The 26,547-nt window shown below is 44.5% G+C and overlaps 1 protein-coding gene across 1 annotated transcript in view; it reads left to right on the top strand.

Annotated features, from left to right (window-relative positions):
• LCT (lactase) overlaps nucleotides 1–26,547 on the top strand; it is a 59,679-nt gene that overhangs the window by 28,771 nt on the left and 4,361 nt on the right. The window contains exons 7-13 of the mRNA XM_054562786.1: nucleotides 8,790–9,435; nucleotides 11,516–13,066; nucleotides 13,732–14,000; nucleotides 17,470–17,760; nucleotides 19,512–19,710; nucleotides 21,034–21,236; nucleotides 25,331–25,440. Coding sequence (XP_054418761.1) covers nucleotides 8,790–9,435; nucleotides 11,516–13,066; nucleotides 13,732–14,000; nucleotides 17,470–17,760; nucleotides 19,512–19,710; nucleotides 21,034–21,236; nucleotides 25,331–25,440 — 3,269 coding nt within the window. The remainder of the gene's footprint in view (nucleotides 1–8,789; nucleotides 9,436–11,515; nucleotides 13,067–13,731; nucleotides 14,001–17,469; nucleotides 17,761–19,511; nucleotides 19,711–21,033; nucleotides 21,237–25,330; nucleotides 25,441–26,547) is intronic.

The following is a 26,547-nucleotide window of genomic DNA, read 5'->3' as shown; positions in this document are numbered from 1 at the left end:
GCCTCCTGGCTTATTTTGCTTAGCATAATGCTCTCGAGTTCCATCCATGCTGTCGCGAAGTGTAGTAGTTCTTTATTTCTTTCTGCTGCGTAGTATTCCATTGTGTAAATGTACCATAATTTTTTGATCCAATCATCTACTGATGGGCATTTAGGATGCTTCAACACTTGGCTATTGTAAATTGTGCTGCTATGAACATTGGGGGGCATAGGTATTGGCGTTTTGGTGTTCTTAGGATATAGTCCCAGCAGGGGAATCACTGGATCAAAAGGCAGTTCCATTTTTAGCTTTTTGAGGAAATTCCACACTGCTTTCCACAATGGCCACACCAGTCTGCATTCCCACCAACAGTGTACTAGGGTTCCCTTTTCTCCACAGCCTCGCCAGCACCTGTTGTTTGTTGCTCTGTTTATGATGGCCATTCTGACCGGTGTGAGGTGGTACCTCATGGTGGTTTTGATCTGCATTGCTCTGATGGCTAGTGATGCTGAGCATCCTTTCAAATGTCCCTGGGGCCTCTGTATCTCCTCCTTGGAAAAGCGTCTGCCCAGGTCCTTTGCCCATTTTTTGATTGGGTCATTTGTCTTCTTGGAGTGGAGTCAAATGAGTTCTTTATATATCTTGGAGATCAAACCTCTATCTGATGTATCATTAGCAAATATATTTTCCCATAGAGTTGGCTCTCTTTTCATTTTGCTGATGTTTTCTTTTGCCGTGAAGAACTTCTTATTTTGACGAGGTCCCACTTGTTTATTCTTTCTTTTATGTCCCTTGCTTTAGGAGACATATCAGTGAAAAAATTGCTGCTTGGGATATCTGAGAGTTTCCTGCCAATGTTTTCCTCTAGGACTTTTATGGTGTTGCGACTTATATTTAAGTCTTTTATCCATCTTGAGTTTATTTTTGTGTATGGTGTCAGCTGATGATCCAATTTCAATTTTTTGCATGTAGCCGTCCAGCTACACCATTTGTTGAAGAGGCTATTATTGCTCCATTTTATGCTTCTGCCCCCTTTGTCAAATATTAGAAGCCCATAGAGACCTGGGCTTATTTCTGGGCTTTCTATTCTGTTCCACTGGTCTTTGGGTCTGTTCTTGTGCCAGTACCAGATTGTTTTGAGTATAGTGGCTTTGTAGTACAGTTTGATGTCCGGTATTGTGATCCCTCCTACTTTGTGTTTCTTTCTCCAAATTGCTGCGGCTATTCGGGGTCGTTTATGGTTCCATATAAATTTTTGAAATGTCTGTTCTATTTCTGTGAAATATGTCATTGGTATCTTACTAGGGATTGCATTGAATCTATAAATTGCTTTGGGTAGTATGGACATTTTGAGGATGTTAATTCTTCCAATCCATGAGCACAGTATATGCTTTCATTTATTTGTGTCTTCCTTAATTTCTTTCTTCAATGTTGTATAGTTTTCTGTGTACAGTGCTTTTACATCTTTGGTTAAATTTATGCCTAGGTACTTTATTTTTCTTGTTGCTATATCGAATCATATTTTTTTTCTGATTTCTTCTTCTTCTATTGCATTGCTGGTGTACAAAAATGCCTTTGATTTCTGAATGTTGACTTTGTATCCTGCTGTTTTGCCAAATTCACTTATTAGGTTGAAAGTTTTTTGGTAGTCTACAGGGTTCTCTATGTACACTATCATGTCATCTGCAGACAATGATAGTTTTACTTCCTCCTTTCCTATTTGGATGCCTTTTATCTCTTTCTCTGTCTGACTGCTGTGGCTAGGACTTCCAATACGATGTTGAAAAGAAGCGGTGAGAGCGGACATCCTTGTTGTGTCCCCGATCTTAGTGGGAAAGCTTTTCTTTTTTACCCATTGAGTATGATGTTGGCTGTAGGTTTTTCATGTATGGCCTTTATTACATTGAGGAATGCCCCATTTATTCCCATTTTGCTGAGTGTTTTGATCATAAATGGGTGCTGTACCTTATCGAATGCTTTTTCTGCATCTATCGAGATGATCATGTGGTTTTTGTCTTTTCTTTTATTTATGTGATATATTACTTTTATTGACTTGCATATATTGAACCATCCCTGCATCCCTGGGATGAATCCCACTTGATCATGGTGGATAATCTTTCGAATGTTGTTATTGTCGAATGCTGTTTCGAATTGCTGGATGTGGTTTGCCAATATTTTGTTGAGGATTTTAGCATCTATGTTCATCAGTGAAATTGGCCTGTAGTTTTCTTTCTTTGTAGGGTCTTTATCTGGTTTTGGGATCAAGGTGATGCTGGCCTCATAAAAAGAGTCTGGGAGTCTTCCCTCCTCTTGGATTTTTTGGAATAGTCTGAGAAGGACAGGGGTTAGCTCTTCCTTAAATGTTTTGTAAAATTCTCCTGTGAAACCGTCCAGCCCTGGGCTTTTATGTGCTGGGAGTTTCTTGATTACTGCTTCAATTTCCCCAGCTGTTATCAGTCTGTTCAAGCTTTCTGTTTCTTCCTCCTTCAGTGTTGGAAGATTATAGTTTTCTAGAAATTTGTCCATTTCATCAAGATTTTCAAATTTCTCAGCATATAATTGTTCATAGTAGTTTCTGACAATCCTTTGTATTTCTGTGGTATCACTTGTTATTTCTCCTCTTTCGTTTCTGATATTATTAATTTGGGTCCTCTCCCTTTTTGTCTTGATGAGTCTGCTTAAAGGCTTGTCAATTTTATTTATCTTTTCAAAGAACCAGCTTCTGGATTGGTTGATCCTTTGAATTGTTCTTTTTGTCTCTATGTCATTCAGTTCTGCTCTAATCTTGACTATTTCCTTCCTTCTACTTGCTCTGGGATTTATTTGTTTCTCCAATTCTTGAAGTTGTATTGTTAGGTCTTTTATTTGAAATGTTTCTATCTTTTTAAGGTAAGCCTGTATTGCTATGTACTTCCCTCTCAGGACCGCCTTTGCTGTGTCCCATAGGTTTTGGACTGTTGTCTGTTCATTTTCATTTGTTTCCAGAAATTTTTTTATTTCTTCTCTTATCTCATTATTGACCCATTCATTGTTTAATAGTCTACTGTTCAGTCTCCATGAGTTTGCAAGTTTTTGAAGTTTCTCTTTGAGGTTGATTTCCAGTTTCAAGCCCTTGTGGTCCGAGAAAAAGTTTGGTGTTATTTCAATTTTCCTGAATTTACTGAGGTTTGCTTTGTGTCCTTTCATGTGGTCTATCTTTGGAAAACTGCCATGAGCATTTGAAAAGAATGTGTATTTTTCTTCTTTGGGATGTAAGGTTCTATATATGTCAGTTAAGTCTCTTTGATTCAGTGTGTCATTCAGCGCAACAATATGTTTATGAATGTTTTGTTTGGAAGATCTGTCCATTTTTGACAGTGGGGTGTTGAAATCCCCTACTATTAGTGTGTTGCTGTCTATATCTTTTTTGAAGTCATCCAACAATTTCCTTATAAACTTGGGGGCTCCTATATTGGGAGCATGTAAGTTTACAATGTTTATGTGTTCTTGATAGATTCTTCCTTTAAGTATTATAAAGTGCCCCTCTGGGTCTCTTTTTATGGCCTTTGTTTTGAAATCTACTTTGTCTGATACAAGTATGGCAACCCCAGCCTTTTTCTCTTGCCCATTTGCTTGGAATATTTTTTTCCATCCCTTTACTTTCAGTCTGTGTAGGTCTTTGGCTCTGAGGTGGGTCTCTTGTAGGCAGCATATGTGTGGGTTATGTTTTCTTATCCATTCAGCTACCCTGTTCTCTTGATTGGGGCATTTAGTCCATTTACATTGAGAGTTATTACTGACAGAAACTTATTCATTTTTTCTCTTTGTACCTGTGTTTTTCTCTTTCTCACTCTTTTCCTTCCTCTTCTTAAACTAGTCCCTTGAGCGTATCTTGGAGTGCTGGTTTTGTAGAGATGTATTCTTTTAGCCTTCTTTTGTCTGGGAAACTCCGTATTTCCCCTTCTATTTTAATTTAGAGCCTTGCTGGGTAGAGCAGCCTTGGTTGTAGGGCCTTGCTTTTCATGACTTGGAATATTTGCTGCCATTCCCTTCTGGCTTGTAGTGTTTCTGTTGAGAAGTCAGCTCCTAGCCGTATCAGGGCCTCCTTGTATGTTACTTTCTCCTCCCTTGCTGCCTTGAGGATTCTCTCTTTGTCTTTGATAGTTGCCATTTTAACGATGATGTGTCTTGGAGTGGACCTCCTTGAGTCCTTCTTGAGTGGGGTCCTCTGTGCCTCCTGGATCCATGAGACCCTTTCTCTCCTCAAATTAGGGAAATTTTCCATCATTACTTTTTCAAGGATCTTCTCTATCCCTTGATCCTCTTTTCCTTCTGGTATCCCTATTATATGGATATTATTGCGTTTCAGATTGTCCTGCATTTCCCTCAATGCCTCTTCATTCTTTTTGAGTCATTTTTCCATTTCTTGTTCTTTCTGGGAGCTCTTTCTACCTTATCCTCCATCTCACTGATTCGATCCTCGGCTTCATCCAGCCTGCTTTGGATTCCTTCTACGGTGTTCTTCAATTCAGAAATGGTATTCTTCATATCCTCTTGTGTCTTCTTGATAGTTTCTATGTCCTTTTCCAGGCTGATATAGTTTGTTGTAAGATCCTGATAGTTTCTCTTCAGTTTCTCATAGTTATCGTTCAGCTGGCTGAGCTCATTGAGCTTCCTTAGAACCATTGTTTTGAATTCAATATCTGATAGTTCCCTTGCCTCTATTTCATTGAGCTCTCTCTGTGGGGAGTCCCCTTTTCCACTCATTGGGGGGGAACTTCTTTTTCTTCCCATTTTTTGAGAGTCTGTTAAGTAATTTACTTATTTATTTATTTATTTTTGCTTCTGCTTCAATTGGGCCGTCTAGATTTCCTGACTTTGTGGATTAAATTTCTATGGTAGTAGGTGGGTCTTTTTTATTTATTTATTTAATTATTATTATTTTTTCCTTTACTTTTCTTTTGGGCCTGCCTCTCATGATGTAAGTTGTTGACTTTATATGACCTTTGGTCATTTGTTTGAGCCTTCCAGGAGTCTACTGTCTGTGTCTGACCCCTGCTTTGGGCAGCTGTGTGACCCCTTCAGCCAGGGATCCACTATTTCTGTGGATCACTCTGCATGCTCCTGCCGGCTCCTTGATTGCGCTCCCCGGCCTGGCAGGATCCCCTGCCAGCCTGGGCTCGCGCATGCTTGCCCCAGCCCAGGGGGCTTCTTTTCGACCTTGCATACTCGTCTGGTCCCCCAGGCTGGCGGGCCCCCTGGCACTGGTCTGTTTAGGGTCTTCTATTGTGTGTTTTCCCCGCTTTTGGCTCTTTGGATGCATTGCTTGCCCTTGCCAAATGGAGACTACAGAAATGGGAGGAAATCATCTCCAGGACTCTCCGGTTAATCCTGTCTCCAATCTCTCCTCCCGGGACTCTGGGCAGCTCGGTGACCCCTTCAGCCCGGGATCCACTATTTCTGTGGCCTGCTCTACATTCGCGGCCCGCGTGGGTTGATTTACACCTGCGCTTGCCAATCTGTGCACTCCCTCGCAGGCCCCATCGGTGCCAACCTGTGGGAGGCCTTGCCAGCCCACACGGATCCGCACACACACTCGCCAACCCTTGCTGGCCACTTCGCCCAAGTGTGTCCGCCTGCACTGGGTGGTTTTGGGCTCTCTATCGTGTGCTTTTCGGCTTTTGGCTCTTTAGGGGTGTGTCCTTTTCCCGCACAATGGAGACTAGGGAAAGGAGAAGGAGTCAGGACTCCCCGCTTCCTCCTCCCGTTCTTTCCCCAACGCCTCCATTTCCAGTCTCTCATCAGGGGTCTCTGGGCAGTTCTGTGACCCCTTTGGCCAAGGATCCACCACCTGTGCGAACTGCGTTTCAATCTCGGGCAGTCTGGTTCGCACACGCCCTGCTTCTGCCTCTTTGGGGGTGCGCCTTGACTGCCCAGAATGGAGGCTACAGAATGGAGAGGGAGTCAGGACTCCCCGGTTCCTCCTCCCATTCTTTTCCCAACACCTCCATCTCCAGTCTCTCCTCAAGGTTCTCCCAGCCAGTCTGCACTCAGCCCCCCAGCTCACAAGCACACAAGCTGTGTGCGGAGCGCGCAAAAGGCAGGTTAATTGATTCCCTTAAGCCTGAGTGAGTTAGTCCTTGCAGAGTGGGAGGTGTGTTATCACCGGGGCTCCACCGGCCGCTGTCTCAGTTCTCTTCACAAAGTTTTCCTCACCAATCTTTTCCCAGGCACCATACCACCCTGCTGCCACCTCTACCCAGAGATCAAGGAAGGCAGCTGCCACTGCAATTTTTGCGTTGGCCCTTTAAATGTGTCTTTGCATCCCCAGCCACCTGTCTCTGGCAGAGAGCACCTCTAAGCTTTTTAGGGTTGCGTTTTGTCTGTATTTTCCTGGTTTTAGCTACTGTAATTTAGAGGTCCCTGTTTATGATTCAGACCCTGTTCTTCTCAGGGGGAGCTAACTGGCCGTTTCAATGTCCCTCTGGTGCTAGTGCCTGTGGGCACCCAGCCCACCCTCTCGAGCCTCCACCACACTTCTCACCCATTGGGGTGTGTGAGAGTTGAATCCACTGTCTGTCCGCGGCTCCAAGGCTCCTCTCCCACTATAGTTCCATTGCTTTCCAGGTGATTACTCCATTATTTAGTCGCAATTCCATTTTGGTCTTGGGAGGAGGAGGTCGGCGTGACTCCCATTCACTCCTCTGCCATCTTTTTCGGGTCTTGTTTTCTTATCTACTCAGTCACCCTGTGTCTTTTGATGGGAGCATTTAATTCACTTATATTTACAGTAATTATTGATAGGTATGTAGTTATTGCCATTTTATTATTCATATTTTACCTTTTTTTCTTCTTCTTAAACATAACATTTTTGTACTACTGGTCTGGTGGTGATGAACTCTATTAGCTTTTCCTTTTCTGTGAAGCTATGTATCTGTCCTTCGACTCTAAATGATGGCTTTGCTGGGTAACCCTTAGGCTTCTTATCCCTACAACTTGGTTCCTGAGGTTTTTCTACAGAGACTTCAATGAGGAAGTCCACCTCACTTTTCTACTTCAATCACTCTTTTACTTATGAGTTAAAACATTATGATACCATTAAAGACAAATTTTAAAGAAAAGGTTTGTCTCATATGTCTTCCAGTCTTGACTTCCTTGCATTCATAGTGTAATCACGGTGTACAGTTAATTTAGTATCTGTTTCTAAATATAGGTTTTTTCCCCCCTGATCACATGGCTCAGCTGGTTAGAGCATTGTCCTGATACTCCAAGGCTGTGGGTTCGATCCTTGGTCAGGGCACATGCAAGCATCAACCATATTAATGCATAAATAAGTGGCACAACAAATTGATGTTTCTCTATCTCTCTCTCTCTTCCTCGCTCTCTCTAAAATCAATAAATAAAAAATATTAAAAATAAAAGATTTTTTTAGAGTATTTTCAGATTCATAGTAAAATCAAATGTAAAGTACAAAGATTTCTCATATACCTGCTACCCCTATACATAGCCTCTCCCATGGTCAACATGGCATATTTGTTACAATCAATGAACCTACATTGATAGATCATAATCACCCTGGTGACCATTTTTTACTTGACATGTTGTTAATAATTTTCCCTGTTATAACACACTCACAATGATGTTTCTGATGGTTATCTAATATTCCCTGAGCACCCTGCCTGACATGGACTAGTTTAGAAGGGAAGCATTCCTGCCTTTTGGAAAGAACCATGGTTTACTGTTGGAGTTTGGGACATAGTTAAACACTGACATTTGGGACATGAAAAGCACTCAGGAGTTTCTAGGCATCTTCTGATATGAAATTCTTCAAAAGTGTTATCATCTTGAGATGATAAAAAAAGGAAAGGGAGCCGAGCAGTAGCAAGTTCACTTCTGCACACCCAAGTTTCCGCTTGGTGCTTTTGTGTCCTCCTCTATGGATCCATAATTACCTGCTTCTTGCAGACTAGGAAGCTGAAGTTGAAACAGAAGATTTTTTGGGTTTAATGAGCAAGTTAGTGACAGAGTCAAGATTTAAATCTAGGCTTGTTATACTCCAGACACCCTGCTTTTGCTTGTTTTGTCAGGGTGCTCCACCAAGGAAAGCTGTTGATTCTTTTAAGACTACCAGTTAAGTCTACAAAGAGATTCCTGGTCATGATGTTTCTCCTTAGATTTTATTAAGTAAAAAGGAGTACAGGTAATATAGAGAATTGTGCCCTTCTTTGTGTACTAACTAAAATAATATCCATACCCCATTAGTTGTTAACTAGTCAAATACTTATTGAGAACAGAGGCAGAATAACATTGTAAGTGACAATACAGGCCTGGAATCAGGCTACTTGCATTTTACCCTCTATGGGTCTTGTTTTCCACACCCATATAATAATAATAATAAATAGTAATAATAACTGTACTTGCCACATAAGGTTGTTGTGAGGATTACATGAGAGAATTCATTAACAATTGTTATTGTTAGTATAATTGTTGAAGCTGTTGCTATTAATCCCTTGGTGGTGGTGTTGACTTCGTTGGCATTGTTGTCCACATTGTTGATATTGGGGGCACTGGTGCTGATGATGTTGATGTCAGCACTGTCTATATTTTTGACTTGTTGACATCCGTCTTAACTTCATGTTGATGTTGTTACCTTTGATGTGTTTGACATTGGTATTAACTTCTTGGTAATTTAATGACAGTGTTGGCATTAGTGTTGATGTTGACATTTTCAGTGTTGCCATTGTTATTAACTTGCTGATTTTGTTGACACTAGTGTTAATTTGTTGACATTGTTGTTGCTGACTTGCTATTGGCTTCTTCTTCTTCACAAGGTGGCTCACTTGGTCCTCAAGGCTCATGCCAGAGCTTGGCACCTCTACAACAACCACCATCGGCCACAGCAGCAGGGGCGTGTGGGCATTGTGCTGAACTCAGACTGGGCAGAACCCCTATCCCCAGGGAGGGCTGAGGACCTTAGTGCCGCTGAACGCTTCCTGCAGTTCATGCTGGGCTGGTTTGCACACCCTATCTTTGTGGATGGAGACTACCCAGCTGCCCTGAGAACCCAGATTCAACAGATAAACAAACAGTGCAGCAGTCCTGTGGCCCAGCTCCCTGAATTCACCGACGCAGAGAAGCAGCTCCTGAAAGGCTCTGCTGATTTTCTGGGTCTGTCCCATTACACTTCCCGCCTCATCAGCAAGGCCCAGCAAGACACCTGCATCCCCAGCTATGATACCATTGGAGGCTTTTCACAGCATGTGGACCCCACTTGGCCCCAGACTTCATCCCCTTGGATTCATGTGGTACCGTGGGGTATAAGGAGGCTGTTGTGGTTTATATCCTTGGAATATACAAGAGGAAAAGTTCCAATATATGTGGCTGGAAATGGCATGCCCATAGGCGAAAGTGAAAATCTCCTTGATGATTCCTTGAGAGTAGAATACTTCAATCAATATATCAATGAAGTGCTCAAGGGTAAGAACAATGGATATGCTGGTGATTGAAAGGTGGGAAGTGCATCTTAAAGCCTTCACAGTTTTGTCTTATGGGACAAAGACAATCTCCCAAGTAAATGAAGCTAAAAAGTAGTATTGGTAGTAAGAGTATGGTCCTTCACGTCAGCCTCCTAACTCTCTCCCTCAGAGACCTCAAGTCTTTCTTTGCTCCAGTGTTCTTAGTCCCTAGAATGCCTGCCTTATAAATCCTGCCCATCTGAGTCCTATTCACTCATCAAGCCTCATCATCTTTTAATATATTTATGTGACAAATATTTATTAGTTGCCTATTATGTGTCAGACATTGTGTAAGACGGTAGGGGTACAATAATGAACAAAAAGTGTCATTGCCCATTGAGTACTCACAGTCTACAGAGGGACAAGGACAGAAAATTGAAACATAGGGTGATAATGGCATTGCAGGATGGTATGAGAACACTTCAGATAGGACTCCAACCCCTTAAATCTCCCTTCATTGCTCCAGCCACATTGATCTTCATCTCCTTTAGTGGGCTATAAAAATATACAACCCACAGTATTCACTTTGAGCCAATTAATTCTTACCTACAGTCTCATTCTTATATAACATACCATTTCATAAGTCTTTTTTATTCCAAGTAAAAAGGAATGGCAAATAGGTTTCATCTCATACATCAGTCCTAATCAGTTGAGAGTAGCTAGTTTTCTGCCTAGAGGGCATGAAGAGAAGATTTCAAAGCCTTGTCTAGATTCAAAGAGGAAGAGTTGATAAGTGATACTTGCCCTGGGCACTGAAATGAGGAATGGAGACACAACCCACTGAGGGGAGAACAGACACCCTCTCTTATTCTTCACTTGTGCTCTTCTCAGCATCAAGCTTACAATTCTATAATCTTCATAATCTTGGAATCCATTAAAGACTTGACTTCAAGTGATCCTTGACACAGCTGTATGCTTTCCAGCTGCCCTGAGATGTTAAATGATGGGCCTGAACATCCTGTGGGTGGAGCCATAGGCCTTTCTACTTCTGGCTCAACTCCACTCTACCCTGTAACCTACGAGGCTTTAATTCATCTTTATGTTCCCAGAGCTTGGCACATCCTGGAGACAAAGTAGGTGCTAACTGAATTACTTATTGAAGCAATGTGTAGGAACTTTTCCTGCCTCTTATTCAATCAATGTTTGTTGAGAGGCTGTGTGATTTGATAGAAACAAAGATTAATGCTTTGCTGACTCCCAGTTGGAGCCCACAGCCATTGTCTTATTTTAGCTCTGGTTCTTGGTTGACTTTCTGTCTTTACTTTCTCATAGTACTGGAGTCTAGAAATCTGATATCAAGATGTCAGTAAAAATGTTCTTCCTCCAAATGTTCCAGGGGAGAATCCTTCCTTGCTTCTTGCAGACTCTGTTGGCTTCCAGGAATTTCTTGGCTTGTGGCTGAATCACTCCAATCTCCTCTGTGTCTCCTAAGGATGCCGGTCATTGGGTTTAGGGCCAACCTGGTTAATCCAGGATGTTCTCATTTTAAGACCCTTAATTTTATTACATCAATAAAGATCCTTTTTCCAGTAAGGTTACATTCACTGGTACCGATTGTTAGGACTTAGACATATCTTTTGGAGCTGGAAATGGCCCATTCAACCCACTGCACCAGGGAATATATTTCTTTAGGTTTCCTGGCCCGCCTCTCTCTCTCTCTCTCAACATGGAGTGTGTGATCATTGTCAATATTGCTAGACATAAACCAGGGGTGAGGGGGGGAAGCACTTTTTAAAAGATTAAATGGTTTTTGTATTCTATATAAAATCAAGGAGTCCTGATATTAGCAGATGGGGCACATTTTCTCCATTATTTATTTTAAGGCAAGGATGCTCCTTTGGATTGAGAGTTATGGCCACAGGTGTGGCCTGATGTTTTGTGGGGATCTTATAGATTTTCTTTATTCATTGTGAGGAAGAAAAAGGGTTAATGTTTTTGGAGTAACCCAAGTTACCTCCAAAACTTTTATGTCCAAAGGAAAACCTGTTCAAAGCAAACTAACAGAGACTTTAAAATAATACTATTTTTGTTTTTTCCCACAGCTGTCAAGGTGGATTCAGTGGATGTTCGTTCTTACGTTGCTCGTTCCCTCATCGATGGCTTTGAAGGGCCCTCTGGTTACAGCCAGAGGTTTGGGCTGCACCATGTCAACTTCAACGACAGCAGCAAGCCAAGGACTCCCAGGAAATCTGCCTATTTTTTCACCAGCATCATTGAAAAGAATGGTTTCCTCACCAAAAGCATAAAAAGACTGCCACCACCCAGTACAGCAAACTTCCCCCCTAAAATCAGAGCCTTCACTTTTCCATCTGAGGTGCCCTCCAAAGCTAAAGTAGTTTGGGAGAAGTTCTCCAACCAACCCAAGTTTGAAAGAGATTTGTTCTACCATGGCACATTTCGGGATGACTTTCTGTGGGGTGTGTCCTCATCAGCCTATCAGATTGAAGGAGCTTGGGATGCTCATGGCAAAGGCCCCAGCATCTGGGATAACTTTACCCACACACCAGGTAGCAATGTGAAAGACAATGCCACTGGAGACATAGCCTGTGACAGCTATAACCAACTAAATGCTGATCTGAATATGCTTCGAGCTTTGAAGGTGAAGGCCTATCACTTCTCTATCTCCTGGTCTCGGATTTTCCCAACTGGGAGAAACACTTCTATCAACCATCAGGGTGTTAATTATTACAACGGGCTGATCGATGGCTTGGTGGGAAGCAACATCTCTCCCATGGTGACACTGTTCCACTGGGACCTGCCCCAGGCCCTCCAAGATATTGGAGGCTGGGAGAATCCTTCCTTGATTGAGTTGTTTAACAGCTATGCAGACTTTTGTTTCCAGACTTTTGGTGACAGAGTCAAGTTCTGGATGACCTTTAATGAGCCCACATACCAGGCATGGTTGGGCTATGGCTCAGGGGATTTTCCCCCAAATGTGAAGGATCCAGGCTGGGCACCTTACAAAATTGGTCATGCAGTCATCAAAGCTCATGCCAGGGTCTATCACACTTATGATGAGAAATACAGGCAAGAGCAGAAGGGGGTCATCTCTTTGAGTCTCAGTGCACAGTGGGCAGAGCCCAAGTCACCTCATGTCCCAAGGGATGTGGAGGCAGCTGACCGAATGCTGCAGTTCTCCCTGGGCTGGTTCGCCCATCCCATTTTCCGAAATGGAGACTATCCCGATGCCATGAAGTGGAAAGTGGGGAACAGGAGTGAACTCCAACATTTAACCACATCCCGTCTGCCAAGTTTCACTGAGGAAGAGAAGAAGTACATCAAGGGCACAGCTGATGTGTTCTGCCTGAGCACCTACTCCTCCAGAATTGTGCAGCATACAACACCCAGGTTAAACCCACCCTCCTACAAAGATGACCAGGAGACGATTGAGGAGGAGGACCCTTCATGGTCTTCCACAGCCATGAACAGAACTGCTCCCTGGGGGATGAGAAGACTGCTCAACTGGATCAAAGAAGAGTATGGTGACATCCCCATTTACATCACCAAAAATGGGGTGGGGTTGACAAATCCGGAGGAGGAAGATACCAGTAGGATATTTTACCACAAAACCTACATCAATGAAGCTTTGAAAGGTATTTGAGGGTTCATGGTCCCCTTACAAAATCTTCCAACATCCATATGTCATGTGCCTGAAATGACTTGATAGAATGGATCACAAACCATCAACAAGATTCTCTCTTATGTGCTAACTCCATAATTCTTCCCCCCTCTGGAGTGGCAGATCCCTTTGGGAATCTGAAAAAAAAAAAAACTATTGTCATCTCCCCAAGTGGACACACACACAGTCCCCACAAGACTGTTTCATGGGTCTGTTCATGTATCATTGAGCAACTACTGCGTGACAAGTTTTATTCTAAGTGATGGGGAAACAGCAGTTAACAAAACATAACTTTCTGCTGATGGGTTCCATGCAACCCCAGAGCAAGAAACTGTTCTCCAATTCACATTTGTGCTTAACTTCCAAAGTGGGCTGAGGCTCTTGAATTTGAAACACATCCTTTTACCCCAACAAAAGAATTTGATTTTGCAAAGATCAGTCATTAATACATGTTTGGGGGCATCAGTCCTGGCCAAAACAAAGACACAAGGTGATCTGTCTATCAGGGCTACATGACTAGTATGTAAAAGGTGATTTAGGACTACTGTCTTGATTTTGAGGTGCCAGCACTTGCCTGGGCTTTGGGGGTCCCTGCCATCCTGAAGTAAAGCTCTCTCTTTCCCTTTGGAATGTTCCCAGCCTACAGGCTCGATGGTGTAGACCTTCGAGGGTATGCCGCATGGTCTCTGATGGACAACTTTGAGTGGCTGAATGGCTACACGGTCAAGTTTGGGCTGTACCATGTTGATTTCAATCATGTGAACCGGCTTCGCACAGCCAGAGTCTCTGCCAGGTACTACACAGAGGTCATCACCAACAACGGCATGCCACTGCCCCAGGAAGATGAGTTTCTCTATGGTCAGTTTCCCAAGGGTTTTATCTGGAGTGTGGCTTCCGCTGCATATCAGGTGAGGAGTTCAGGGCAGTTCAGCAACATCATTTGCATACATACTATATGCCAGGCTCTGGGCTCTGTGCTGGGGAGGGCGGGCGTGAGCAGGGGATATTCATAGACCGTGGGAGGGAAGTGCAGGATGCCATCTGGGGAATGCTGCAAGTCCTCTTCCAGGAGATGGGTGTTTGCAGGCAAGATGGTGCAGGTGGAGCCTGGGCAGAAACACTTAGCAAAAACATGCAAATATGAAGATTCTTTCCTTTATTTCTTTTTTTTTAAGATTTTATTTATTTTTAGAGAGGGGGAAGTGAGAGAGAGAGGGAAGAAACATCAGTGTGTGGCTACCTCTTGTGTTCCCCCTACTGGGGACCTGGCCTGCAACCTAGGCATGTACCCTGACTGGGAATGGAACCACCGACCCTTCGGTTCACAGGCAGGCACACAAACAACTGAGCCACACCAGCCAGGGCTCTCCCTCGTTTCTTACCTCGTCTCCTCCAAGCCAGCAATATACTCAACATGGCTACCATGTGGGTTTCTCTGGTATCTTCACAACATACCATTGCCTTATACATGCCAAATGAAGCTTACTGATACAGACAATATGAGGCTTTTGGGGCTTTTTCCCCCCAGAAAAATAAAAGAGAAAAAGCAAAGAGGGACTTGCTCAGGCACAAGGTACGGCTCCCTGCTTTACTCCTTCTGCCTCTGTTTATTTCCTCTGACACAGGCGTAGGGGCTCTGTATCCTCAGGGTGGCACTTGGGCAGGTTGGGGACAGGAGCTGACCTGACTCTGGGTGTGCTCAGCCCTTGAGTTTTTTCTAGATGACCATAGTTGCTGAAAATATTTTTGAGGTGGATGAATGTTAGCTACCCAGATGACCACACTACCAGGTAATAATGAATTCTCAGGCCAAATTCTGCCATAGACAGACATTTATTACCTAAACACACAAAAACTGTTTGTGTAGCAGATTGTGTGGACTGGAGGAAACCCCAGTTCTTGGCCCTGTTAGGTGCCCTGGCCAACACTTCACATGAAAGGTTCACTTGAGGAAATACCAAGATTTCAGAGGCAGGGTTCTGTTACTCTTATTTCAGGCAAACAGGATGCTCTGTAGCAGGGTTTCTCCAGTGTCGCCTGATTGACATTTGGATGGATAATTCTCTGTCCTGGGCACTGTAGGAGGTTTAGCAGCATCACTGGCCTCCACCCACTGGATGCCAGTCTGCTTTTCCCCCAGTTGTAACAAAGAGAAATGTCCCCAGACATAAATTCTCCTGAGGAAAAAATAGCCACTGGGAACCATAGCCTCACTGGGTTACAGCTAGACCCAGGAAGGGGTAGGGATTTGTTCTGGGGTGCAGGCTGCAGGCTTTGCTGGATTCTTAAACCCTATTCTTGCAAGGGCAGGGAGAGTCTTGAAAACATTTTAGTCAACCCACATCTTGAATGATTAAATTGGTGCCAGTGAGCACCGATTTCTATTCATTATGGCAGTCAGCAGACACAATTCCCATCCCACCATTTGTGACGTTGAATATTCTAATTAGCAAAGTGTGTGGTATGAATCAAGAATGGATGAGAAGTGCCTATAAAGCAGGCTTTCTGATTAGATGCGATCCGTGTATTCTTTTTAAAGCCTTTTAATTGGAAATCTTTTTAAACATAGAGAAAAATTGCAAAAATAGTAGAAGACTCCCATATACCCTTTTCCCATATCCCTCATCCCTCAACTATTAATATTTTACCATTTACCTTACTCTCTCTTTCTGTATGTATATAATATGTATGTGTGTATGTGTATATATATACGTTTTATACACACACACACACACACACACACACACACACACACGAAACTGACTTTATCACCTGAACAAGAATGTGTCTACCAGGTTTCTCTATCATAAAATTAGTAACTATTTTATAGTTATAAGTACTTTATGGTAAGCTACTTGGAGACTATATAAATATCCTGTTCCTCATCAAATTTCACCCACTAGTTTTAGTAACTGTTGATAATTTTTGCCTGAATCAGTTATTGCTATGATAGTTGACAAATGGTGATTTTCTAATTTCATCATTCCTTTACATTTATGTGGCGTTCAACAGAAAGGTCGAGCTTTGTCTTTTCTCCTACTTATTTATATTTTATCTATATGTAAATATACATTGCTGCATAGCATCAGTATGGTCTCATAAAGCCCTATGGTATTTAATGGGTGAAACTTTTGCTATCATGTGTTTAGATGCTGAAATGGGCCCACATTTTGCCCGGCAGAATGCCTTTTAGCCTGATCCCGTGTCCTTCTGACATGGCCCCTCATGCTCTGAGCACTTCTCTAACTCTTTCCCACACAAGGTGTTCCTGGTTCATTTTGTACCTTTTCTGCCCTGGCCCTGTAATCAGCCATTTCTCTAATGAGCCCTGGTTCCTTTTATTGGATAAGGGCATTTAGAAACCAAGATGTAGGTGCTAAGTGTGCTCACTGCTGCTGGGTGTCATTACTTCTAAACCCTAAGTGGACAGAGCTAGAAGTATTTGTATGTACACACACATACACATATACATGCACTTACCTTTGCTTCTACATCCACCTTCATCTCTGTTAGTTCACACTGATACCTCCAATTCCAATCCAACTACACAGGGTTAAGGCAAGCTTTCCTATTTTTCATATTTGTAGTTCTTTCTCCAACAGTGAGAAACCTAGCTCCTAACATCCTCAAAATAGTCACTTATTTGCTCATGCACCTGCATTAACTAATCTCCCAAACACTAAGGCCCTCTTCTCCACCCAGACCACCCACACAGGGTGTGTGCTTGCCATTCTCACAGGGCATGTGCTCGACAAGCCTTGGTAAAAAGACCACCCTACCTTAGCCACACAGAGTCATATAATATCACTCTATGTGTGCTGAAGTGTTTTAAAGTAAATTACAGAAATTGTTCCTGTTGGTCTAGCTAAGCCTGTGGTTAGTTGCTTGCCCAGTGGCTTATGGTCAGTTTCTCCTTAAGGTAGGTGGGAGGACCAGAGGGAAGCTCAGAAAGTGACACACGCCCTGGTTAGAAATTCCACCTCCACACCTGGCATCACTGGGATTTTGGGGGCCTTGATTAGGCTTGGGGCACATGGAACTGTTCTTTTAAAGGTTTAGGGAGCACTCACCACACACCAGACACTGTTATGTTAACTAGTGGGACACAAAGATGAAGAGACGCAATGTCTACACCTCACAGCCTAATGGGAAGCCCATCAGCAAGCCCACAGCTGTGTAATGCAGCACAGCAGGGCTGTGACGTCCAGAAAGCAGGTACAGGAAGCTGCTGGAGTGTAGAAATGGGAAGGAGGCCATGGAAGGCTCCCAGTGGAGATGGTGCAGCCTTATGTCCTGCCCGGGACTTTCCTGGGGCAGAAAGGAACTCTTGAGGGCTTGACTGCATGACTTAAATAGACCATGTCTTGTCATCTTGAGATCGAAGGTGCATGGAGAGCAGATGGCAAAGGACTCAGTATTTGGGACATGTATTCTCATACACCACTGAATATTGAGAACGACGACAACGGAGACGTGGCCTGCGACAGTTATCACAAGATTGCTGAGGATGTGGCTGCCCTGCAAGACCTGGGTGTGTCCCACTATCGCTTTTCCATCTCTTGGCCTCGTGTCCTCCCAGATGGAACCACCAAGTCCATCAGTGAAGGGGGCCTGAACTACTATGTGCAGCTCATTGACGCACTGCTGGCCGCCAACATCAAGCCCCAGGTGAGGTGGGGCCCTGGCCGGGCTCCATGTCGGGAGCCAGCTGGGCTGGGGAGCACATTTATCTTGTAAACAAAAGCTCTTTCCAAATTTAAGTTTTGAATTGTTAACAAATTCACATGGAGAAGAATTTCAAAAGCACAAGGGAGTCTGCAGTGTAGCGTTTCCTTCCATCCCAGATCCTCAGCTATCCTGTATGGAAGCCAGTAGGTGTGTATATGTGTATGTATATTCCTTTCCCACTCTTTATTCATAACAGTAAGATTGTTGCTTTTATTTAACAATATTTCTTACAGATATTTTCAAATCCATACATAGTTTCCTCATTTTTTTTTGTTATGTGGAATTGTTTGTATCTTACTTCTCTAATTAGTTCCCTGTTCATGGGCACCTTCTCTGTGACCTTTCTGCTCTTCTGCCATCATAACCAGTACTCCGATGAGTAACCACAGACATACTGTCAAACACATACGTAATTTACCTGTGGGTTAAGGTCCTAGGGGGAGAACTGCTGGGGCCAAAGTGTATATATTCTTAAGCCATGAGTTATTGTGAAAAGTACAGAAGCTCATTTGTGGGCTTATTCTGCTACCACCAAAATTGTGAGACTTTATGTGAGCGTCTAAGAACACATTTCCTTTCCCTGGGCCACTTATGATGGCGCACAGGAGGGCACGAGTTACTTGAAGCTTGGTGTCTCCTCTGTAGTCACGCTTGGGGATTAGGCACCACAGCCAGAGCACAATCCCCACGTTACGGCCCCCTTCTTCCCTCCCCACCTGTACCTGGGGAAAGAGCGCTCTCAGGACTTCTCCTCAGGAGCCTAGCAGTGACGGAGCGTGAGTGCTAGGCATGATGGGGGAGAAGGCGGCCAAGGGGCTGTCCTGCAGGACCCCGCAAGCTGGATGGACAATGAGGTTCATTACCTACCACACTTCAGAGCAAGGCCAGAGAGCACATGACTCAGAGACAAATGATTTTATACCTCCTGAGGGCAAGGAGACAGGACAGAAAGGAAAAGTGCCTGGCTCAGGAGCTTCAGGGCAGTGTGGGTCTCACAAGGAGGAGCATTTGGATGGGTGGCCGTGCAAGGGAAGGGTGTTTCAGGCAGAGGGAAAGACTTCAACCTGGGCTCTCAATGTTTAGGGGCCCAGTGCAGACCAAGGACAGTGGAGACCACAGCTTGGCCAAGGTGGGGTATGTCAGGGGCATCGAGGGGAAGACCAAGAGAGAAAGGCTACCCCATCAACATGGCCAGAAGTGCTACCTGCCAGCAAACGGTTCCCAGCTGCACAGGAGGAAGCTCCAGACACAGTAGATGATGGCCCTGGGGGTGTCCCTTTACAAGTAAAATGGCTCCATCCTCCCTGGACCCTCAGAATCTCAGGCTCTCAGCATTCAGCCCAGGCAGGTTGTGATCCGAGTACACCCATCGCTAACACTGAAGAGCGGTCAGTGGGTGCCTCTTGCTCCAGGCCTCAGAGCGATTCCAGGACATGGAGGCCTTCGTGCCTGCGCCCAGGGTGGGAGGTTCAAACCTGGGGCTCAAACCCAGGCTTCACTGATGCAAATGTGTGAATTTTTCGCTCTTCAAACTGCTGCCCTCCCCCTGCCACCAGAGAACTTTGGACCATTTCTTGTCTGATCATTCGTTCTCAGCTTTAGCAGCAAACATTTGTGCTGGTGCCTATGTAGCACCAATGCCTTCCTATGAAAAGCAGCCTGATGGATCTGCTGACCTTGCTTCCTCACAGGTGACCATTTACCACTGGGACCTGCCCCAGGCCCTCCAGGATGTTGGAGGCTGGGAGAATGAGACCATTGTACAACACTTTAAGGAGTATGCCAACGTGCTCTTCCAGAGGCTGGGGGACAAGGTGAAGTTTTGGATCACGCTGAACGAGCCCTTCGTTATCGCTTACAAGGGCTATGGCTACGGGACAGCAGCTCCAGGTAAGGTCCCAGGCCCAAACCATCAGCTCTTTGGAGTGTGGCATTCTTAGCTCCTGTGAGACATGAAATCAGGCAGCATTGGAGGAGTAGGCCAGGAGGGCCCTGTGGAAGTGCCTCCGAATCCCTGCCTCCAGCTCAGCGCTGCGTAACAGGCAGCACATTTTCCCTCTGACACCACTTTAGCTGAACATGAATTGCACATGTCTGTGTCTCCAATGGCTTCATTTCTTTGCTCTGAGGCTCTGACATGCTTCAGATGGGGAGCTCCCTGAGCCAGGGACACAGACTAATTGTTGTAAGAAAGAACTATTCATTCATCAGGCTGTACCAGACCACAGTCTGTTTTCTGCAACTCCAAAATCCCAAAGTTTTAGATAACTGATTTGGCGGACCTGAGTTCAACCTGATTTGAACCAATAGGAGGCTGCTTGTGGTCTTTATCCCGCTTAAGTTCTGTCGCAGGCATGTTAGTGTCCTGGGGTACAGAGAGCTGTTCTGGGCCTGGCTTGGGTGACATGTAAACATGTTACATGCAATTTCTTACTTTCTAAGACAAAAAAAAAAAAACAAAAAAACAAACCCATTTTTGTTCCAAACGCATCTGACTAAAAGCTTTGAGTAAGAGATGGTGGACCTGCCCTTGCCCCTTCAGAACCATCCGGTATCCTTTTCTCTAGTTCTGAGCTTAAGAGACATTTGTGTTCACCTGCATGACCCTCGTCATCATGTGTAAAAGCTGGAAAGAATCACAGCGATATTGAGAGTCACTGCCAGATGTCTCTCCCGTGGGTCCTTGGTAGGCACTGTGGTTTACCATCCCTTCAACACATGAGAGGGGGCCTCATAACGTTGGCTCTCAAGGAATCTCTCTCAGCTGCTTCTATCAGCCATGGTCTCCAACCTCTTTCCTTTCACAGCGGGTTCCCCAGAGAGGGCCGGGATGTCAACTCCAGAGGCAGCTCTTCTGGGTGCTTTGTCTGAGATGTAGGAGCCACTCCTTGGGGGAGGGGTACAGAAACATGACATTTATCAAGTACCTTGTCTTTGCAGACAGTGCTGCTGGGAGCTCCATACACATCATTTCATTTCCTTCTCCTAAGAACTCCCAATTGCTCATTGTGCAGAAGGAAAAACTGAAAGGCTGAAATACTCATCCGAAGTTGCCTGGCCTGCTAGTAAGAAGTAGAGCCAGGATTTAAATTCATTCTCCCTAACACTTAAATCTGCATTCTTCCTCCCAAACACGTAGCAGACATCTAGAGGCAGAGAGTGACACTCTTGGCCACACTGAGTCTTCGTTGACATCCATGTGTATGTTCCCAGGAATCTCTGTTAGGCCTGGCACTGGCCCCTACCTTGCTGGCCACAACCTAATAAAGGCTCATGCTGAGGCCTGGCACCTCTACAATGACATGTACCGCGCCAGTCAAGGTGGCGTAATTTCCATCACCATCAGCAGCGACTGGGCTGAGCCCAGAGACCCCTCCAACCAGGAAGATGTGGAGGCAGCCAGGAGATACGTTCAGGTCTGTTTTCCCTCTGGGCATTGTTTTTACTCTTCCCTGTTTTCCCCTCCTGTCTAATGAAAATAGAATTAGAAAGCAAAATAAAGTTTAGGATCTAGGTCCTGTTTTGCCATTTCGTGAACTTAATAATATCACTGACCTTTTTGGACCTTAGTTTTCTCATCTATGAAGTGGAGATGACCTACCTACTTCATAGGTTTGCTATGATGAAAGTTTTTTGGGGGTATCGTTTATGTCTGAAAAAATTATTTGTACATGTAGTCCTTGCTTAGTATAATATTGGCTTGAAGGTAACAAATAGAAATTCTTTCTCTTCAAATGTTGGGGTTGACTACAGCAGTTAATAGAGCTGGGCTGCAATGTCACACTCAACCTCTAGGTGTCACCATCTAATTTTATTTCCTCAGCCTCAGCATTCCTTACACTGAGAACTTTAGACTGTGAAACTCATTCATGTCCCTAATTTTCCCATTCCATGAGTTTAACATAAGGATGTGCATCTTTTGGCTGTGGAATTTTGCTCCCAGGAAGTAGAGACACTAGTAAGCTGGTGCCAACAACATGACCCACCCTCTTTAGTCTGGGCCCTGACAAGAGAAGAGAGAAAAAAATGGCCTGCTCATGACACAGTTTTTCCCTGGCTCCTGTTAATGCCTCTGAAAGGGTTAGAAGGCACCCTCTCCCAATTTTCCGTGTCAGGCAAGAAAGCAAGAGTATCTCCAAACTGGTCCCCATGTTTGGCTCTGCAGAGGAGCCTATAGACTGCAGCTTCTGGAGGAGATACCAAGGTTCACAAGACAACTTGACAAAGGCAGTCAGATTAACAAATGAAAATAAAATCTTGTTTTTTTTCTTTGCTTGCCAGCTGGGGAAAAATGTCTTAGAACAAAATTAATGTATCCTCCACTTTAGACTCACAGAATATATTGAATTAGAGCAATACTTTGTTTTCTGAAATCAAAATCCCAAACTTCAGGAAATGTTATGCTGTTGTCTCATTCAATTGAGACACTTGCTGGTGAACTGTGAAACTGCAGCCCAGGAATGACACACACGACCTATAGTAAAATGAGCATCTACAGAAGGGTCCACTGTTACCTCAAGATGCACGGAAGCCTCTTTGTCCAGAGTGTGTCCCAGCCTCATCTCTGACTTCTAAGAATGCAAGGCCCACCGTTGGGGCATCAGCTAGCAGGTGAGGGGAGGATGCAGAGAGAGGGAAGAAGCCTCTCAAGACCGCATCATCATAGCATTTAGAAGCCTTTAAAGTAAGAGTGGCCGTGACCTCATTCAAGAAAATAGATAAAAGGCTTCCAGCCAAGATAGAGGTGTAAATAGAAAACCTTTGCCTCCCCGTACAACCAAAAGGACAACAACAATTTAAAAACAAAGAACAACTAGAACTGCCAGAAAATCAAACTGTATGGAAGTCCAACAACCAAGGAGTTAAAGAAGAAACATTCATTCCCACTGGTAGGAGGGGCAGAGATGCACAGCCTGGGTGGAGAGGACACACAGCAAGGCAGCGGCTGGAGGACTAGGCAGGCAAGGCAGCAGCTGGTAGATAAACCAGGAGGAACAACAGGGGAACAAGACAGACCTCACAACCCAGGGTTCCAGGGTGGGAAAAGAAAGCCTCAAAACCTCCGGCTGTAAAAACCTACGGGGGCTGCAGCAGCAGGAGAAACTCCCAGCCTCACAGTAGAGATCGTTAGACCCACAGGGTCTTAGAACCAACAAAAACCCACCCATCTGGGAATGAGCACCAGAAGGGCCCAATTTGCTTGTGGGTAGCAGGGGAAGTGACTGAAAGCTACCAAGTGCAGAGCAAGCAGCACTGTTCCCTCTCTGACCCCTCCCCCACATGCAGCACAATAACCGAGCAAAGTGGGTTGCCCTGTCCTGGCAATTACCTATGACTCCACCCCTAAAAACGTAAAAAGCATGCTGAGACAAAGAAATATGGCCCAAATGAAAGAACGGATCAAACTCCAAAAATAGAACTAAGCAACAAAGATATAGCCAACCTATCAGATGCAGAGTTCAAAACACTGGTAATCAGGATGCTCACAAAAATGGTTGCATATGGTTGCAAAATGGAGGAAAAAGTGAAGGCTATGCAAAGTGAGATAAAGAAAAATATACAGGGAAACAACAGTGAAGGGAAGGAGACTGGGACTCAAATCAACAATTTGGAGCAGAAGGAAGAGATATACATTCATCCAGAACAGAATGAAGAAACAAGAATTCAAGAAAAACGAGGAAAGCCTGAGGAACCTCTGGGACAACTTTAGACCTTCTAACATCTGAATCATAGGAGAGCCAGAAGGAGACATGGAAGAGCAAGAAATTGAGAACCTCTTTGAAAAAATGATGAAGGAGAACTTCCCCAATCTGGCAAAGGAACTAGACTTCCAGGAAACCCAGGAAGCTCAGAGAGTCCCAAGGAAGTTGGATCCAAGGAAGCACACACCAAGGCACATCATAATTACATTACCCACAATTAAAGATAAGGAGAGAATCTTAAAAGCAGCAAGAGAAAAGGAGACAGTTACCTACAAAGGAGTTCCCATAAGATTATCAGCTGATTTCTCAAAAGAAACCTTACAGGCAAGAAGGGGTTGGAAAGAAGTATTCAAAGTCGTGAAAGGGAAGGACCTACATCCAAGATGACTCTATCCAGCAAAGCTATCATTTAGAATGGAAGGGCAGATGAAGTGCTTCCCAGATAAGGTCAAGTTAAAGGAGTTTATCATCACCAAGCTCTTATTATATGAAATGTTAAAGGGACTTATCTAAGAAAAAGATCAAAAGCTATAAAGAGTGAAATGACAACAAACTCACAACTATCAACTGAACCTAAAAACAAAAACATAAACAAACTAAGCAAACAACGAGAACAGGAACAGAATCACAGAAATGGAGATCCTATGGAGGCTTATCAGCAGGGACCAGGAGCAGAGAGAATGGGGGAAAAGGTACAGGGAATAAGAAGCATAATTGGCAAGTACAAAATAGACAGTGGGAGGTTAAGAACAGCATAGGAAATGGAGAAGCCAAAGAGCTTACATGTATGACCCACGGACATGAACTAAGGGTGGAGGATGCTGGTGGGAGGGGGTGTGCAGAGTGGAGGGAAATAAAGGGGAGAAAAAAATGGGACAACTCTAATAGCATAATCAATAAAATATACTAAACAAAAAGAAAGAAAGAAAGAAAATAGATACAAAGTTCCCATTTTAGGAATCGAATGCCCATGAACAACCAAACCATCCTTTGCCTGGCTGCTGAGACAGCCTTGCAGCTCAGCCCTCCCCAGAAAGTTTTGGGTGAGCCTTAGGTATGATGATGGGGAAGGACCTGCTTTGTGGTTAGAGAGGGAACTGCACCCTGGAGGCTTGTAGGGTCTCCCTGTCCTCTTTGGACCCTCCTAACGGCAGCACTGGCTGAGCCCTGGGCCAGTGCTCAGTCCAGCGCATCTCCCTTCAAACTGCCCCCAGTGGATCACAGCTCAGCACACCAGAGGAGTGGAGAGAGCTTTGGGTGCTTAAGCTGCTACATACAAACAGCCATGGAGGTGAAAGTTTAACAATGGGATTTGGAAAAAACAAGCAGAACAGAAACAGACTCGTAGAGACAGAGAACATTTTGTCAGTTGCCATATGGGAGTGGGGTTGGGGGATGGGCAAAGGGGAAGGGATTAAGATGTACAGATTGGTAGTTACAGAATAGTCATGGGATATAAAGTACAGCATAGGGAATATAGTCAATAATATTGTAATAACCACATGTGCTGTTAGATGGGTACTAGATTTATCAGGGATAACCCTTCATAAATTATATAAATGTCTAATCATGGGGTTGTACACCTGAAACTAATATAATATTGTACATCAACTGTAATTTAAAAATTAAAAAAATTTAAGTGGCGGCTACCAAATACCACCCCCCCCAAAAAAAAGAATAGGATCTGGGAAGAACGTGAAGTGCAAGGGGTGGGGTGGTCTGAAGGTCAGTGGCTTCTGAGCAAGGATGCCTACAGGTGCGCCCACTTGTTAATGCTGAGGCTGGCTGTCCCCTCACCCCACCTGCAGTTTATGGGAGGCTGGTTCGCACATCCTATTTTCAAGAATGGAGATTACAATGAAGTGATGAAGACTCGGATTCGGGACAGGAGCTTGGCCGAAGGCCTGAACAAGTCTCGGTAAGGTCCCAGTGCCCACACACTCAGCCAGGGGAGGGTTGGGGGAGTCTGGTCTGTGGGTTTGAACTGAGGCTCCTGGGTGGACAGCACAGTGGTGAGAGCAGCTGCTGGGGTCAGAGAGATGTGTTAGAGGCAAGTTACCGTATCTCTGAGCTTCCTTGCTCACTGGGGAGATTAAACATGATCGGGCATGTGAAGCTCTTAGCCCAGGACCTGCCACTGCTCTGTGCTTGACAAAGAACAGTTGCTATTATTTTACTGTTCTTCAGAACAGCCAAGAAATCTATCTCCAGGGCACCCAATTACCAACCCACTACCTCACTCCAAGGGCAAGTGCCCCAGCATATGCCATCCCATCCCATCCATCCCCTATGAGTGAATGTGGATCACAGTGGGTGATAGCCAGAGGATGCTTTCTGTCATTTGGCCAGCAGGTGGCACTGGTTTGCACAAAGCCACTCTACTTCCTGGCTCACCAGTGTTCTTGTTAAGGAAGTAATAACAGTATGAACAATAGCTAACTTGTATCCATCTTCTACTTGTCCTTCTATTCCTATCTAATGATGAGGCACAAATATTAGAGCAAAATCACCCAGCTATGAAATGATGGAGCTGGGATATAAAACCAGGCTGTCTGATTCCAGAGCCCACACAGGGTTTGAGTCACCCAGCTGGGATTGGAGGTATGGTATGTGGGTGAGGAGGGAATGACGTGGCCTTATGGAAACATATCCACAAGCTCCAAGGTAGCTCATGTACATAGCTCAAAAGCCCTTTGAGTCTTCCCCTCAAACTATCCCATACAGCCCAGCTGTAAGAATGAAATAATCCATCCCCCGCCCTGACAGCACACAGCTTGACCTGGTGGGGCCAAGTCCTGCTGAGCAGGCTGTGCCTGCAGGTGTGATCGGCCGACTCTGGTCTCCCACAAGCAAGTGCATTCCAGTCCATTGACACGACTTTGCTGAGTGCCCAGGTCAGATCAGGGCCCGGCCTGGCCCAGCAGAGTCCATGTAAAGAAAAGCTTCCAAATCTGTCTCCTCAAGTTGCCAACACACTGCCAGCTGGGTGGCCAGTAGCCCTCATCATTCCAGGGTGGGCCAGGTA

Source organism: Pteronotus mesoamericanus, unplaced genomic scaffold (genome assembly GCF_021234165.1).
Source record: "Pteronotus mesoamericanus isolate MK-2021 breed Mesoamerican mustached bat unplaced genomic scaffold, CSHL_Meso_final scaffold_651, whole genome shotgun sequence".
Lineage (NCBI taxonomy): Eukaryota > Metazoa > Chordata > Mammalia > Chiroptera > Mormoopidae > Pteronotus > Pteronotus mesoamericanus.
Note: the sequence above shows the minus strand (reverse complement) of the source record. Positions and strands in the feature narration are given on the sequence as shown.